Source organism: Garra rufa, chromosome 8 (genome assembly GCF_049309525.1).
Source record: "Garra rufa chromosome 8, GarRuf1.0, whole genome shotgun sequence".
Taxonomy (NCBI): Eukaryota; Metazoa; Chordata; class Actinopteri; order Cypriniformes; family Cyprinidae; genus Garra; species Garra rufa.
The window spans coordinates 1,107,073-1,125,126 of record NC_133368.1 but is presented as its reverse complement, the minus strand read 5'-3'; the positions used below and the strand labels follow the sequence as shown (position 1 = coordinate 1,125,126).

Below are 18,054 nucleotides of genomic sequence, written 5' to 3'. Positions count from 1 at the left end.
AGGAGTCTGCATTCCGGATAGGGGTGGGAAGATCATTCCACCAGGCAGGAACGTTGAACGAGAATGTTCTGGACAGTGATTTGATACCTCTCTGTGGTGGTACAATGAGGCGTCTTTCACTAGAGGATCTCAGACTTCTGGAGGGAGTGTAGATGTGTAGTAGTGAATGGAGGTAGGCAGGTGATGATCCGGTGGCTGTCCTATATGCCAGCATCAGTGTCTTGAATTTGATGCGTGCTGTAACCGGTAGCCAGTGCAGGGATATGAAGAGAGGTGTAACATGGGCCTTTTTGGGCTCATTGAAGACAAGCCGTGCTGCTGCAATCTGAATCATTTGTAGAGGCCTGATTGTACTTGCTGGAAGACCAGCTAAAAGAGCATTGCAGTAGTCCAGCCTGGAGATGACCAGGGCCTGGACGAGGAGTTGTGCAGCATGCTCTGTTAGGAAGGGCCTGATCTTTCTGATGTTGTACAATGCAAACCTGCAAGATCGAGCGGTCTTAGCTATGTGGTCTTTAAAAGTCAGTTGGTTGTCAAAGATAACACCCAGATTTCTGGCTGAAGTTGATGGGGTAATTGTTGATGAACCTAACTGGATGGAGGTGGCAGGAAAGATAAGGAGTTCCGTCTTTGCTAGATTGAGCTGTAGATGGTGTTCCTTCATCCATGCAGAGATATCCGCCAGGCAACCTGAGATCCGTGCAGCTACCGATGGATCGTCTGGTTTGAAAGAAAGATAGAGCTGTGTGTCATCAGCATAGCAATGGTAGGAGAAGCCATGTGCCTGTATGATGGGGCCCAGAGATGTAGTGTATATGGAGAAGAGGAGAGGTCCAAGAACTGAACCCTGAGGAACCCCAGTGACCAGTTGATGAGTTTTGGATACCTCGCCTCCCCAGGCCACTCTGAAAGACCTACCAAACCAAACACAGGCTAACCCATTAAATGCTTTATTCATGTTAGTCTGTTGTGATGCTAGACAAATGTGATGTGCCACTCTGGCAGCATGCTTTCAAAGAATTCTAAAATTGTCAGCTGTGTGGTCCTCTGGAAAAGAATCCAGGTTTATCGATGTGTTGATTCAAGTACGCCACTGCATTGTGCAAGTCTTTAGCCTGTTCAGATGTGGGTGCATAGGCAATTTGTGTCTTAAAGGAGTAGTTCACTTTCAGAACAACAATTTACAGATAATTTACTCACCCCCTTGTCATCCAAGATATATGTCTTTTTTTTCTTCATTCGTCAAGAAATTATGTTTTTTGAGATAAACATATCTGGAAATTTCTCCATATAATGGACTTAAATGGTGCCCCGATTTTTGAATCTTCAAAATGCCATTTAAATACAGGTTAAATACATTTAAACTGCATTTAGCCATTATGCCGCCCGCAGTTGGAATCAGCTTCCAGAAGAGATCATATGTGCTAATACATTAGCCACATTTAAATGCAGACTCAAAACTCATCTATTCAGTTGTGCATTTATTGAATGAGCACTGTGCTACGTCCGAACAGATTGCATTATTTTATGTATAATCATTTTTACTGTTAATTAATTTTAAATCAATTTTTAAATCATCTTAAATGTTCTTAAATTCTCTGTTTTTATTGTTGTGATTATTATTTTAAATTTTTTATGATATTATGATTTTAATCCTTTTATGTACAGCACTTTGAATTACACTTTGAATTTTGAAGCTCCATCTCGTCTGGTTTGAACGCGGTCTGCCTGAGGCTTGTGTCGCAGTTTTCTCTCTCTGACAGAGTTCATCGTCTGTGTATTCCGGCTCAAAAAGGTAGGAAAACTGTGTAAAAAACTCCATCTCATGTGCTCCTCCAGCTTCAAAGTCGTCCGACATCGTTGTACTTTATGTTGTACCTTGTTGCTAAAGAGTGTTTGATTGCGTTGCACTTCTCTCTTCTCAAGTTGGCTTTGTAAACACTGGGTCTGGAGTTTCGCATACGTCACGCGTGACCTTTAGACGTGAGTATGTGACTACAAGCCCTAGTGCTGGACGAGTTTCAGTGCTTAAAAGATATATAAAAATATATTTTTCTAAGAAAATGACCTAAAGTTTCAGTAGACAAGGACCTTCTTTGTCGGCTGGGATTGTTTACAGCCATTTGAAGCCGCATTTAAACTGCATTTAAACGGCATTTTGAAGATTCAAAAATCGGGACACCATTTAAGTCCATTATATGGAGAAATTTCCAGATATGTTTATCTCAAAAACATAATTTCTTGAGGACTGAAGAAAAAAAGTCATAAATATCTTGGATGACAAGGGGGTGAGTAAATTATCTGTAAATTGTTGTTCTGAAAGTGAACTACTCCTTTAATTGCAGACTCCTATAAAAACACGCTTCTTCAGCAAGTGTCCTTTATAAAACACTTGCCAGACATGTGGCCATACTGCAATAACACTTTCATACCACAATTTCTTCTAAATTTCCACAAAAAAAGGTAGGAACAAATGAAACCACAAACATGTTCAAAAGTTATGTTTAATCTTATCATAATAATGATATATTAAATTTAATATATATGTAGTTAAGATTAAATCTGGCTAGAGTGTGCCTAACAAATCTGTTTTAGGTTAAATTTATAATGTTTAGATGTTTATATAACACTAATAATAATGCTTCCTTATAATGCATAGTTAGGTTTACATTTATATTTAATCTTAAAACATGTTGTTATACGTTATTATAGCTCAAGTTATTATAGCTGTGAAAGCTGTTATTTGGGACTGAGCTGGTTTTCAGAAGAGCAGAGAGGACTTTTATTTTGCTCTGTCGGCGTGACGTCATGAGGCTGCGCTCCCGCATCTGTTGTTGTTCAGATGAAGAGACGTCTGTGTTTGTACGTTTTTAAACTGATAGAAACCTTAGAGCGGTGCAAGATTACTTATTATTGAATGTAACATTGTAGTGGTTTATCTAACATTAATAGACGTTATTTTGTGTGAGTAACAGAAGAGGTGCGTCTCATTTCGCTCCCTGTGTTGTGAATGTTTTCATAAACATGAATTAGAAAGTAGTGACGGGAAAACGGCGCTTTTTTAATCTCAGTTGAATGAAATGTCTCTCAAAATGATTCAAATTGACTCACTACACGCTGATAAATGACCTGCTGTTCATAACAGTGTAAATTTATCGAGGACAACAAACGCAATGGCAACTATTAAACCATCTGGAAATCTTTTCAAGTGTAATTTATTGTATAATTACAAATTCTGAATAACCTAACTAAATATTAAATGTCTGTATAGTTTGTAGTCCTAGTTTTAAGTGTTTTTGTCTAATCCTGTGATTTAACTCTCACTCTGACTGACTCCCTTATTAGTGTGCTGACTACTGAAATAGGGAGCTGATTGAGACAGAGGTTTAGTTTGGGTTTATTTTGCTTTCTGTTCATTGTTTTTTTTTTTCCATCTTGAACAGGACAAAATACGCAGAAACAAAAAAAAAGCTGCAGCTGAGATCCACTGATAAAGATGGCGATTATTAAAGAGGAGAGTGAAGACTTCAGGATTGAAGACGTATTCAGTCTGAGACAAGAAGACACTGAGGAACAAACAGGTTAGTTTTCAGTCTTAAAGATTGACTCGCTTGATTAAAATGTCAAGCTCTACAGAAATGAATGATGTTTCTGAAGAATGTGATAGGAGGGTCATAATTAAAGTGGCTTTAGTTGACATAGAGCGGGTCTTTTTTCTTTTAAGCCTTTATTTTACCAGGATATCCCCATTGAGATGCATAATCTCTTTTAGGGAGTCCTGGCTAAAATGGCAGCACTAAAAATTTCACAATAAACAAATGCAAAACATGATAACAAATCAAACAATTGCTTAACAAAGTGCATATTTCCTTTAGAGTAGTTCATAAGAGATGTTTAAAGAGGGGAGTGTTTTCAGCATTATAACACTTTGTAACTCGTTCCTAAAAAAACAAATGTTGAATTATCTCGAGTGATTTTTTCTTATTAGTATGGATGAATTGGATCATCGTAGGTCGACAGCAAAGACATCGATTAATAAAATGGGATTAAATACATAAAGGACATTTGTATTATCAAACATATTGAATTATTGCAGGTTTGCGTTGAATTTAACTTTTTATTCATTTTGAAGAATACCGTATCACAATTTCTCTCTTGAAAAACCACTGATTCTTTGTAGATTCATTTTTTGGAAGTGATTATAAAACTTAATATTGAGAATATCACACATACAGCAGCTGCAATTTCTTCACAGCAACCCGTCAAAATTAAAGTTTGGTTTAACGTGACGAAACTGTAACAATGGCTCTTTCCACGATGTAACAATAATAAATAGTGTATACAAAAAATATGTTTCAATTCCATTTGTAAACTGATGTTTACTGTTCATTTTTTTATTTTTATTTTATTTTAAATGCCAATAGCATTTGTATTAAAACTGTTTTACTGAATGTAATAAAAAAAATAGAGAATCGAATTATGACATCTGAATTGATACCCATTGAAATACGAAATACCAGGGGCGGACTGGGACAAAATTTCAGGCCGGGAAATCTCACACTCATCCAGGCAATACCATAAACCCACAACAAACTCTGAAACCATGGACAATAAAAAAGTATAATCCACTGGCTCGTGCCATGCAAAAAATAATTAAAGATTATCTCTTGAACTTCCATTTACCTTTTTATAAAAATGTAAGTATTACATTAGGACCATGTGCTATTGTTTTATCTTGCCTAAATGTTAAAACTTTTGGCCTACAATAATAGCTACATCTTGAATATATCGTAATACTGATTTTTTTTTTTTTTTTTTTTGCATTATCATAGGTCATGTTTTGTCCTTAGGGAAATTAACCATGGTTTAATTAGGCCTATGGTAAAAGTATAGTAGTGTGTGTGTGTGTGTGTATATATATATATATATATTATTTTTTTTTGGCATTTTGATTACAATTTGTATAACCAGAGTTTTACTACAAAAACCAAGTGTAGCAAAACCTTTGTTAATTTGTGGTTACCATAGTTTAACTATAGTAACAATGTTTTTTAGTGAAAACATGCTTAATTTTTGTAAGGGTTTTATTGTTGTTAGCCTTAGCTCCCTCTAAACGTGTGCGCGTGGCGAATTGCTATGTCAGTCAAGACAAACCGGATTACGATTTATTAGAGTATTATTATTGAATGGTGAATTTGGAAATAATCACTTTAGAACATTCGGCAACAGTCACAACAACAACAATATATGAGAAAATAAAATATAACTTAAAAAAAACATGGCAGCAGGCCAAATTGGCTGCCAGGCCACCGGGAATTGTCCCGGTTCTCCCGATGGCCAATCCGCCCCTGCGAAGGCCCTATTGTTCTTCTAAGGATTCTTTTTTTCTTTTATTTTTTTCAACCTTCAGGGCACTTTTGGGGGCCTCTACAGCGCCCCCTTGAACACAGTCAGAAAACTTGATGTACTGCGCACACATACTTGCACATATTCATATGAAACTCGGTACACATCTAGATCTCACTGAGCCAAACAACTTTTGTACTCTGTCATGGGCTCCACCCAACAGGAAGTGAGGTATTTAGGGCAGTCTAAAAAGCGCATGCTCTGGAATTTGAAATACTCCTCCCAGGATTTCCATGGGATTGTCACCAAACTCAGTCAGCATGATCTCAAGACATTGGGGATGCTAAGTTGCGAGGGGATTTTTGATATCTTGAACGGTTTGGCCGTGGCAAGGTGACAAAGTTATGGCGAGAAATGAGAAACAGGAAGTGTCTATTAACTGTTGCATACATTGCCTGATTCTGATGAAACTTCACCAGATTGTTCCTTGTATGATGCCGATTCCATAAATGTGACTATTATGAGTCAAAGTTATAGCGCCACCAACTGGCAGCAGGAAGTGTCATTTTAAAAATGCTTTGAAATCAGCCTCTTTATTTGTTTTTTTTTTTAACTTCAGCAAAATAATGTGAAAACACGGCCGATAAGAATATGTAAACGGTTCGATGATAAATCAAATGCTGTTGCCATAGCAACATGTCAAACTTTAAAATTAGGTTCCTGTCTTTTCGAGGCAGATAACATGCTTAGAATTTCATGAAACTCAACACACACATCAATATTAATGATAGTTAGACACTGGCAAAAGGTCATAAATGGGTGTGGAGCAGGCACTCTATAGCGCCATCTTTTGACAAAAGTTGGGGGGTTAGTTTTTCCTACAGTCACCAAACTCTGTACATATTTCGTTCTCATCAATCTGGACAACTTTTTAAATTAATCTCATTGGCTAAGACCAACAGGAAGCCGGCTATTTTGATTTGAATGTGGATTTTTGGAAAAATCAGGCTGTAAACAAATTCATACTTCTCATAAGAGCAACATGCTGTTCACACCAAACTTTTTTAACATGAAGAGAATATTCTGTAGATGCTAAATTGCGGGCGGATTTGGGATATCTTGAACGTTGTTGATGTGGTGATTTTTTTAAAGTGATAGTAAAAAAGATAATCATAATTTTTTATATATATTTAAAGTGCAGCATCCAAACTCTTTAAAACTTTTTTCACACAGATAACTAATCACTCTGAGCAAACGCTCATCTAGACAAGAAGTAAGAGTGGAGCATAACGTGTCGGTTGCTGCATTAGTATCCAGGGATGTGAAGTGGGTAGAAGAGGGAAGAGAGGAGGATACTGAGGAATAAAGGTGGGAGGGTGACAGAGAGTGTAGGTTTTATCTAAAAGTAACAGGTAGGGGGGATGGGGATGCACAAGTAGCAAGATGTTGGTTATGTGTAATGAAGAAGTGGTCAGAGATGTGTAGGGGTTTGACCACAATGTTGTCTGAAATACAATTTCGTGTGTAAATGAGATCAAGTTGGTTGCCGGATTTATGAGTGTATGCAGTGGTAATGCGTTTTAGGTCAAATGAAGCAAGGAGTGAATGGAAGTCTGCGGCATAGGGTTTGTCCAGATGAATGTTAAAATCCCCAAAGACTAGAAGTGGGCTGCCATCTTCTGGAAAAGAGGATAGCAGCCCATCCAGCTCTTCTAAGAAGATGCCAAGTTGACTAAGAGGGTGGTAAATGACCACAACATGGAGTTTGATAGGAGATGTTACAGTGATTGTATGAGATTCAAATGAGTTATAATTGCATGGAGGAGAATGTGTTGAGTATTTCCAGTTGTTAGAAATAAGAAGTCCCGTACCCCCACCCCTTCCAGTCTGACGCGGGGTGTGAGAGAAGGAGAATTTATTAGAGCGGCTGGGGTTACAGAGTCTTCTGGACGTATACAGGTCTCAGTCAAGCCTAGGATGCTCAGGCCAGATTGCAAATAAAATGCCGAAATGAAGTCAGCTTTGTTGACGGCTGACTGACAGTTCCAGAGTCCAACCGTGAAAGAGAAAGGTTCAGTGGAAGAGGTGTCTATAGGACGCAGGTTAGAGAGATTGCGTCGGCGTGTGCGTGTGATGTTAGTGCGGTGTGTAGAGAGCACCGGAATGAGTTGGAAACACATGATAGAGAAGGACAGAAAGAAGAGTGAAATAAAGTAAGGGTGTACTTAAGTGCGTTGTCGGTGTCTTTGCTCGGTTAAGTCGCGCAGGAAAAGTCGCAGGTCAGTCTTCAGCGTCAGCTGATACAACACAGTTAAATACACCACCAATCAAAAATTTAGTGATAGCAGCTGGGGACGCCCACTCGGCTGAGTAAGTCCCAAATGGATCGTACGCAAATGGGTCAGACCGAAACGAAAAACTAACACCCTTTGCTCTTTTAAGCGCGCTCAGGAAGGGAGCGATATCACAAACAAAAGCTTCCCTTGGCCGTCCGGCTCAGCATTTCAATTAGAATGAGAGCAATCAAAACTACAATTTACAACGAAATCACCAGGAAAACAAATAAACCGAAACGAATAAATACTGTCTAGCAACAACAAAATGCAAATAGAAACGAATAAGTCAAATAGTTAGAAAACAAGGACGTGTTTCTCTAGCAGCAACAAATGTAACAACCGCCTATTTAAAATACAGAATTCAAGTACTCACTTGCGTGCTGTCGTCCTGTCCGCGCCTGAGGGCTGAAATTCACTTATCCCTATATTGATAGACATTTATTTTTATAGTGTGATTTATTGAATATAAAATTATAATTAATAATTTCAAGACAAACTTTGACAACAAAACAAACTTTGCTGTTATCCGTTCAAAACATCTGAAAATTATACAATTTTAAGATGAGTTTATATATATATATATATATATGTGTGTGTGTTAAAAATATTTGTGTGTTCATGTTAATTCACAGTACAGTCGTGGCCAAAAGTTTTGAGAATTACATAAATACTGGAAATGGAAAAAGTTGCTGCTTAAGTTTTTATAATAGCAATTTGCATATACTCCAGAATGTTATGAAGAGTGATCAGATGAATTGCATAGTCCTTCTTTGCCATGAAAATTAACTCAATCCCGAAAAAAAAACTTTCCACTGCATTGTTAAGAAGGCTTCAGGGTGTCCAAGAAAGTCCAGCAAGCGGCAGGATGTTCTCCTAAAGAGGATTGAGCTGCGGGATCGGAGTGCCACCAGTGCAGAGCTTGCTCAGGAATGGCAGCAGGCAGGTGTGAGCGCATCTGAACACACAGTGAGGTGAAGACTTTTGGAAGATGGCCTGTTGTCAAGAAGGGCAGCAAAGAAGCCACTTCTCTCCAAAAAAAACATCAGGGACAGATTGATCTTCTGCAAAAAGTATGGCGAATGGACTGCTGAGGACTGGAGCAAAGTCATATTCTCCGATGAAGCCTCTTTCCGATTGTTTGGGGCATCTGGAAAAAGGCTTGTCCGGAGAAGAAAAGGTGAGCGCTACCATCAGTCCTGTGTCATGCCAACAGTAAAGCATCCTGAGACCATTCATGTGTGGGGTTGCTTCTCATCCAAGGGAGTGGGCTCACTGACAATTTTTCCCAAAAACACAGCCATGAATAAAGAATGGTACCAAAACACCCTCCAACAGCAACTTCTTCCAACAATCCAACAACCGTTTGGTGAAGAACAATGCATTTTCCAGCACGATGGAGCACCGTGCCATAAGGCAAAAGTGATAACTAAGTGGCTCGGGGACCAAAACGTTGAAATTTTGGGTCCATGGCCTGGAAACTACCCAGATCTTAATCCCATTGAGAACTTGTGGTCAATCCTGAAGAGGCGGGTGGACAAACAAAGACCCACTAATTCTGACAAACTCCAAGAAGTGATTATGAAAGAATGGGTTGCTATCAGTCAGGATTTGGTCCAGAAGTTGATTGAGAGCATGCCTAGTCAAATTGCAGAGGTCCTGAAAAAGAAGGGCCCACACTGAAAATACTGACTTTTTGCATAAATGTCAAGTAATTGCAAATAAAAGCCTTTGAAACGTATGAAGTGCTTGTAATTATATTTCAGTACATCACAGAAACAACTGAAACAAAGATCTAAAAGCAGTTGAGCAGCAAACTTTGTGAAAACTAATATTTGTGTCATTCTCAAAACTTTTGGCCACGACTGTACATAAACTAATGTTAAAAGATACAAATTTACATTTTATTAATGTATGAATACTTTTTTAGCTTAATATTAATAAATAGCTTAACATTAATAAATTCTATTTAATTACTGTTTATGTTAACTAATATAGTTAATGTTAACAAATGAAATTGGATGGCAAAATGTTATATTTGGTGTGTATGTGTCTTTTTTATTGATTTAAATGTGTAACCCTTTCAATTCTGAAAACTTTTTGAATCCAAACGGGCAGAGGGTTGCTGTGAATGCATGTGCCAACTGGGCACCATTTTCCTGATGCTATCGGGATGGCGACTGCGCAGATGGCGAGGGCCTGTTCATCGCTGCTTGCGTCTTTAATTGTATTTAAATTAACTGTCTCAAACAGTATTTTTATTTGAAATACATTTTGATATGTGCCCATCTCTGGATATAGACTGCTAATTCCTCTCACGCAGGTGCAGATCACATGTTAGTTTGCAGTCGGCTGTAGTCTGAGTGGTGTGTTCTAATAGATTTTTGGTCCAAACCCTGCTGACGGTAAAGCGACAACACCGTCAGCTTTCATTGGTGCTAGTCCTTTAAAGTCGGCTTGGTATGTTCAGTGATAAATGCTTACATGTTGGTTTTCAGATCTTTTGCTTTGTGGTTTTAAACTGTGGTTAACTTGTATTTATCTTTTGCTCTAGACCTGGTACTGAAAGAGGAGAATCAAGATTCAAACGAAATGGAACAGACAGATCAGTATGAGAAAAACAGTGACGGTGAAGAAGCCACACAGACTAAAGCGACTTGTGTACAAAAAAGAGCTCGGAAAACCAAATCTAACAGTAAAAAAGCCAAAAATACTAAAATGAATTCTATACAAAAAACACCTCGGAAAACCAAATCTAACAGCTGTTTCACCTGCAATCATTGTGGGAAGAATTTCAGTGAAAAACAAAAACTTAAAATGCACATGAGAGTTCACACTGGGGAGAGGCCATACTCCTGCCAACAGTGTGGAAAGAGCTTCTCTCATCGAGGTGCCCTTAAAAGGCACATGAGAACCCACTCGGGAGAGAAGCCTTACACCTGCCAACTGTGTGGAAATAGTTTCACTCAAAAAGGATCCCTTAATAATCACATGAGAACTCACTCAGGAGAGAAGCCATTTATCTGCCAACAGTGTGGAAGCAGTTACTCTCAAAAACCGCACCTTCAAAGACACATGAGAACTCACTCAGGAGAGAAGCCTTACACTTGCCAGCAGTGTGGAAAGAGTTTTACACAGAAAGGCACCCTTCATTCCCACATGAGCATTCACACCGGAGAGAAGCCTTATACTTGTGAACAGTGTGGAAAGAGGTTCCCTACAAAAAAAAACCTTACAGTCCACATGAGAGTCCACGCTGGAGACAAGCCTTACATTTGCAAGTATTGTGGGATGAGTTTCATACATATATACACCCGCAGTTACCATATGAGAATTCACACTGGAAAGCAGCTGTTCACATGTGATCACTGTGGAAAGACCCTTGCATCAAAATTTAGCCTTGAGTGTCACAAGGTCACTCACACTGGAAATAAACCCTTCAAATGTGATCAGTGTGGGAAGCGTTTCATACATGAAGTAAAGCTTAAGTACCACATGAAGACTCATTCAGCAGAGAAATGCTGCAAATGTCCTCAGTGTGGAAAAAATTTCAGTCATAACGGTAGTCTCAGTGCTCACATGAAAAAACAACATAGTTTAAAGAATCCAATAGGAAGACCTTCTCGCAAATAGAAAATCTTAATATTCACATGAAATATGTGGGGAATTATGTGAAGAAACCAACATGAGATTTCAATCAGCGGCATAGATTGTGATAGACTTAAACTTTTGGTTTTCATATTAATTCTAATACATTTAATTGCTTTTATTTTTGTCCACATTTTCATTTTTAATCATGAAATCATCAAAACAAAATATGCTAGGGTCAAGTAAGAAAACCTTTTCTCAATTTTAATAGATTCTCATTTCAATGAACCAATATTGAACCTTTAATCCCCATCAATCTTTTGGTTTATGCTGTTTTCAGTTGATGAAGTTGATGGTCTTTAATGTGTCATAATGTATCACTAAAGCTATTGTGGATGGGCAACTCACCTGTACTTACTTAAATGCATAGCAAAAGATTTGTGATATTTTCTTCTCTGGACCACACTGGAGCGCACTCTCCACCAACTGAACAGGGGTGGGATTTAGAGCTACAAGTTACAATATCCCTCAAAGTATTTGTCAATGTGACTGATGGCCTTCTGGGGCCGTATGTATAAAGCTTCTCAGAGTAAAATTTTAGTCTTAAGTGTTTCAAAATTCTAAGAGTGACGTAATTTTACTCTTATTTCTGGACTTAAGATAAAGAGTGATTCATAAAAGTTCTTAAGTGCTAAGACTAGGTCTCAGCTCCTAAATTATTTAGGAGTGTTTGGGATGTATCTTAACCTAGTTAGGAGTAACAAGATGGCAGCAGAGAGGAGGACACCACGCACCTTTCAAGAACAAAAGAATGTGTTGCAATTATATGATGACAGGGAGTTGCTAATCGTGAAGGTATTCTTTTTGTAACTAATCTAGTCAGAAATGCAATAACTTCTCACACTGTACGAAACAATGCCTTAACTGCAGAAATGAAGGTAATAATAACTCTGCGTTTTTTGGCGACTGGAAAGATGCAGCAGTGCACCAGTGATGACTTAGGCCCATCACAAGCCACAGTCAGCAGAGTCATAAACAGCACTATAGCAGCACTAACAACACCAAACATAATAAGGCAGTTCATTGACTTTCCAACTGACCTCCAAACTATACAGCAAAAGCAAGCGGCTTTTATGAGGATTGCGGGCTTCCCTGGAGTTGTTGGAACCATTGATGGCACTCATGTTCGCATCATTGCTCCGACTGTAAATGAGGAGGCATATGTCAATAGAAAAGGATTTCACAGCATCAGTGTTCAAGTTGTGTTTGATGCCAATTACAAGATCCTGGATCTTGTGCCAAAATGGCCAGGGTCAACACATGATGCTCGGGTTCTTTCAGAGAGTGGCCTCACTGGGTTATTTGAACAAAATTATGTTCCCCCTGGATGTCATCTGCTGGGTGATTCAGGATACCCTTTAAAACACTGGCTACTCACCCCTTACAGAAGACCACAAGGAGAACAGCAGCTCAATTATAACAGGTACTATACTGCATTCAACTGCAGGCATACAAATTTTGTTCAATATCTGCATTATTTAATTATGTCAGCTATGTTCTTTTATTGTTTTACATCATGAAGAGCACACAAAGCAACAAGAGCTGTGGTGGAGAGAGGAATTGGACAGCTGAAAAGGAGATTCCATGTCCTTCATGGAGAGATGAGATACTCCCCTGAGTGTGCTAGTCGCATCATTATGGCTTGTGGCATTTTGCACAATATTTGCAAAGCTCGTAACCTCCCACTGCTTGATGAGGACAATGATGATGATGACAAAGAAGACAATACCATCAACCACACATTACAAAGCACTTCAGGGAGAGCATCAGTAAGGGACTGCTTTGCTAACTTACATTTTGGGTAAGAAAGACATGTAAACAATAAGTGACAAAGCACACATTTGTCATGTCATTTTATTGTCAGAAAAAAACATCAAATGATTGTTATTTTTGTAATTTTTCCAGTTTTATTTTGTAATATTCTATTTGAATTTCCAACAACTTTATTTGTAATTGTCTTTTTTTCTTTTTAAGACACTCAATGTCATCATCAGGGCCTACTGCCTGTGCAAACTTTTGTGAGGCTGAAGGCTCATCTGCAGGACACAGGGAGACATCTTGATGATACAGCAGAAGACGGACAGGCTCCAGCATCATCCAAACTACGTTTACTTAAAAATATTAAACAGTGCAAAGACGTTTATTCATGCTGGTGTGCTGTGTTTTTCCCCTTGTCCATGATTAAAGTTACTATTGTCAATTCAATAAAAAACACAAACACACTATTACACATATCATTTTCTTACCAACTTTGTAACTCCTTCAATTTCCAAAAGCATTTGTTTAAATACACTGAAATATTAAATAGTGTCTTAATTAAATGTTTGTATTGTAGTTTCATCAAATAATTGGTGTCGTGCTGCTGTGACTCACATGAGCAGCTCACTATTGGCTGATTCAGAGGTCAAGGGCGGCCATTTTGTGTTTCAATCATTGTAGTCCTTAATTTACAACACTTAAGTCAGAACTTAAGAATCAGTCTCAAACTCAAAGTTGCTTTTAGATTCTTTATAAAAGTCTCCTACTCTAAAAAAAAGTCCTACTTCTTACTAAGAATTTTTTGACACTTAAGTCAAAGTTTAAGACTACTCTTAAGAGCATTTCTTAGAAGTTTTATACATACGGCCCCCAGGGCCTGTATTCACAAAACATCTTAAGGCTAAAAGTAGCACATAACTTGCCGATTTAGGAGAAAATCTTAAAAATAATGGGCGTGTCAGTCTTAAATTTAGGACTCCTAAATTTTTTGCTCTAAGAGTATTTTTACAAAGCGTTTTAGCATTAAAACTAGCTCCTAAATATGTGAAACTTAAAAGTTGATTTATACAAGACGCGCCTGCTAATTCGTTTGGATGCGCGGTAAAAGTGGTGTCATCGCGGCGTTTTTGACTGAACGGGTACGTCTGTACAGACATCTCTATGATCCATCAATGCGTGATTACTGAGATACTCAGATGGCAAATAACTCTTGGACAGAAATCGCCACCAGCGTTGGACTTTTGCAAGAAAGTTTGTGAAATTACATTTGAACACTTGTATTGTGTTGGTTTTACTGTGTTAAAGACTGCGATAATAAAATATTTTTCATAATTGCTTGTGTTAGTGTTTTACATTAGTTTTGTGGTGTAAACACATGTCAATTTATTAAGGTTGATTAACTCTCCTAATATCCTCAGATTTCCCAACATTTTTTTCCATGCCAATTAATGGGAACCTAGCAGGGTTACATTTGTAAAAGCAGCGGCATTTGCATTGTGTAAATAGCGATAGAGGCTATTTACACAGAGTATTTACACTTTGTTAAAATAGCAGGATTTTCTGCTATTTATAATATTTATTGCAAATAGAAGCAAGTATCAAGTATTGTAGTAGAATAAAAGAATGCAGTAGTATTGAGTGTAAATTATAGTTTTAATTATTATAGTTCAAATTATTAAATATTGGGACAATAAGCCAACCCTAACTGATACTTTATTTTCAACTTTTCAATTATTTCCTTTATTTTTATTGAAAATAAATTATTTTCCGCTTTGATATGAAATTTGAAAAGGGAGAAAAAAAGTTACCCAAAAGGCGGATTCAAACCCGTATGGATCGCGTTGAAAACAGACGAACACATGATTTACCATCTGCGCCACTGGAGATTACACACTATTTAGGGAAGATGAACAGCACAAGACATAAAGACGACACTCAGCTTAATGCTTAATAAATTAATACTTAGCTAAAGTTTATTATTAAAGACTTATGAATGCCCAGACTTTTTTTTCTTAAATGTAAATCTTGCTTTAGAGTGTTCATATATATTTACATGTATGTATGTATGTATGCTCTCTCTCTATACACACACACACACACACACACACACACACACGTATAGTCAGAGCCTGCAACCACAAAACTTTTTATCTTACCACTACAAGTTCTCCTAAATGCCAGAAAAAGTTTTAGCTAAGAGTTTTCTCTTGAAACCTATTCACAAAGCTGCTGAGACAAACTTTTACTAAGGAACAGAGAGAAGACCTAAGCTAAGAGTAAGGGGCGGGGTTGACCTTGTTACTATGGCTACGTTTACATTAATCCGGATACATTTGAAAACGGAGTTTTAATTTTAAAACGCTCTCCGTCCACACTAGCGTTTCCAAGCGTTTTCCAAAAGTTTCTCATCCACACTGAAACGTAGGAAAACATCAAATTCGCCTTACTGCGCATGCGTAAAGCCTCCAAAATTATACAGACGTAATAAGTTTTCACGCAATTCTTCTGGCGGGATAATTTACGGAAATATCTCATTATCCACTGACGCGTCTATATCACGCTCATTCATATTTTATCTGAAAAGCAGTTGTCGTCATGTTTTGCAGGACAGCAACTGTGAGTAAATTTTCCGTCATCATTTTAGGACTGTAATTTGAAGAGTGTACAAGGTAAATCTCTTTAGCAGCAGTGTGTGAATAGCACAGGCACAATTACTGGTGTAAACATAGATATCTATTGGTACAATATGCGTCACATGACTATAAATATGCGTCATCATTTTCAAAAGCCTCCGTTTTCACAGTCCACACTACAACGTGAAAACGGCGTTTTCTAATTTATCCACTTTGGCCGGAGTTTTTAGAAATAATCGTTTTCTGTGATAAAAACGGGGTTTTCGTGTAAATGAGAGGCCAAAACGCAGGGAAATATCTGCGTTTTCCCTTCGTGTAAACGGGGCCTATGGATGATGTCAGCATGTTAACTAATTATGCACACAATGATTGGCTGAAAGGGAAAGTGTCTCTGTCAGACATTTATTCATGGAAATATTGTAAAGTGCAATATTACGTTGCCGTATTGAAATAAAGGTTTTAAAATAACAAATATTGCCATATGCAAATAAAGATTTTAAAATGCAGGCTAAGAGTCACTAATTAAACAATTCAGTTCAGCTAATTGTCAGCCTCTTACATGTGTGCTCCTCGTTTACAATCAGTGGATATTTATATAAACAGCCTTTTAATTAACAGGGTAGAATAATCATGGCTGATAGTAAGGCATGTAAACGTAAAGAACAGCTCTTACTTCTTGCCCAACTTGTTCATGAACACAAGGGTGTAATCAAGGGAAAATTTGGAGTCGGGATAACCTCCAAAACGAAAAAGGATGTGTGGGAAAATATATGTTTGCAAATTAATGCAGCTTTCCCACTTTTGTCCAGAAGCAAAGATGACTGTGAAAAGCACTGGTATTCTTTGCAAAGTCAGGCCAGGGCAGAGATTGCAGAATTCAAGCGACAAACAACTGCTACAGGTAAAAGTGCATTATTTTCAAGTTGAACATAATGTTTTCATGTAACCTTGTTATGCTATTGCAGATTAAATCTATAGCCTAATTAAAATATGTATTGTATTCATAAGGAGGTGGCTCAGCACCCAAGGCTTTATCACCTGTTGCCTTCATGGTGTACAGTGACCTTGGGCACTCAGACACCAGCATCACAGGGCTGGAGGGATGTATTGACCCAGCAATGCAATTGCTGAATGAACTTGAGGAGTAAGTGTTTATTTGTTTGTTTTTTAATGTAAACATTTGCCTCAATTATTCACAGCTTCCATTAATGATTGTCATGTTTATAAATCAATTAAGAATCACATAATTACAATGACTTACAAAAAAATAATAATCATAATAATGATTTTGTAAATGTCTCACAACATAGGGTACTCAAAATAAGATGCCAAAACTCTCTCTCTCTCTTTTTTAGGGCAAACACTTCATCTGGCAATTATGGCAATGCTCCTGCCCAGATCTTCCTGCCCTTTCTCCAGGCTCTGCTCCTGCCAGTCCTGCAGCAGCTGGTGGTGGTGCTGCTACTCCAACAGCATCTCTGTTGGAACAGAAATTGAAACTTGAAATTAGTTTATTAAAAAAACAGCACAGGCTCCTTGACACTGTCATGATAGGGGCTGTGGGTCTTCCCTCAGCCTCTCGAGGTCGCTGTTCCCCTTGCACTGCACTCCCCTGATTGTTCACGTCTGTCTTGTCATTAGCACTGATTTCACTCACAGCTGTTCACTATCTGGACTATAAGAACACTCACTTCCCACTCCTGCTTCATGTCTGCATTCTCTTTTGTCTTGCATGTTATTTTGTGTGTTCCTGATCTGGCCTTGACCGTGTTCCCTGTTTTGGTTTATTTAGTATTCAGTTTATGTCGTGTTGTGCCGTGTTGGCCTTTTGGTTTTGTCTTGTTTGTTATTATTTTCATTAAAAAAAACTACTTCCCAGCATTTGGACCCAGACCTCTGTATTAACGTGACAGACACACAGGAGAGGCTTCTCCACTTACAAGAGAAGTACTATTCTCAGAAACTGAACATGCTTAAAGAGAGACAATCTCTTGAATAAAAACATAAAAATCATAACTTGTTTTGTGAATTATTTTTTTGTAGATTCAAGATGAAGCTAAAAAAATGTTTCATTTAAAGGTTGTATCAACGATTTCTAGCCTAAACATAAAGTGTCGATTTCAGCTGACCTTTCATCACGATCCGCTCGCTGCTTGCCCCATAAATTGTCTGTGAAAAAACTGCGTCTCTCTGGTCAGCCTAGGGTCCGAGATAAGCCAAAAAAACAATCGGCACTACCAACCTTTCCACAGATAAACAAACAGTGTTCCAGCCAATCAGCGTCAGGGGTTTGGTGTTGTGGACTTTCGCTCCGCCTCCCTCACATCCCTGCACCA

General features: G+C 38.0%; 1 protein-coding gene across 1 annotated transcript; it reads left to right on the top strand.

The window, feature by feature from the left end:
* Positions 1-2,848: 2,848 nt before the first annotated feature.
* LOC141340642 (uncharacterized) lies at positions 2,849-14,417 on the top strand. The gene is made up of 5 exons (XM_073845692.1): positions 2,849-2,980; positions 3,444-3,581; positions 10,234-12,750; positions 12,850-13,128; positions 13,302-14,417. The coding sequence occupies exons 2-3, from the start codon at positions 3,497-3,499 to the stop codon at positions 11,310-11,312; spliced, it is 1,164 nt and encodes a 387-aa protein (XP_073701793.1). The 5' UTR covers positions 2,849-2,980; positions 3,444-3,496; the 3' UTR covers positions 11,313-12,750; positions 12,850-13,128; positions 13,302-14,417.
* Positions 14,418-18,054: the final 3,637 nt, after the last annotated feature.

Bases quoted from the DNA above. Each gene is read 5' to 3' on its own strand.
- LOC141340642 (XM_073845692.1), top strand. From the start codon at position 3,497: ATGGCGATTATTAAAGAGGAGAGTGAAGACTTCAGGATTGAAGACGTA. The intron at 3,582-10,233 runs GTTAGTTTTCAG...CTTTTGCTCTAG, and splicing joins AGACACTGAGGAACAAACAG to ACCTGGTACTGAAAGAGGAG.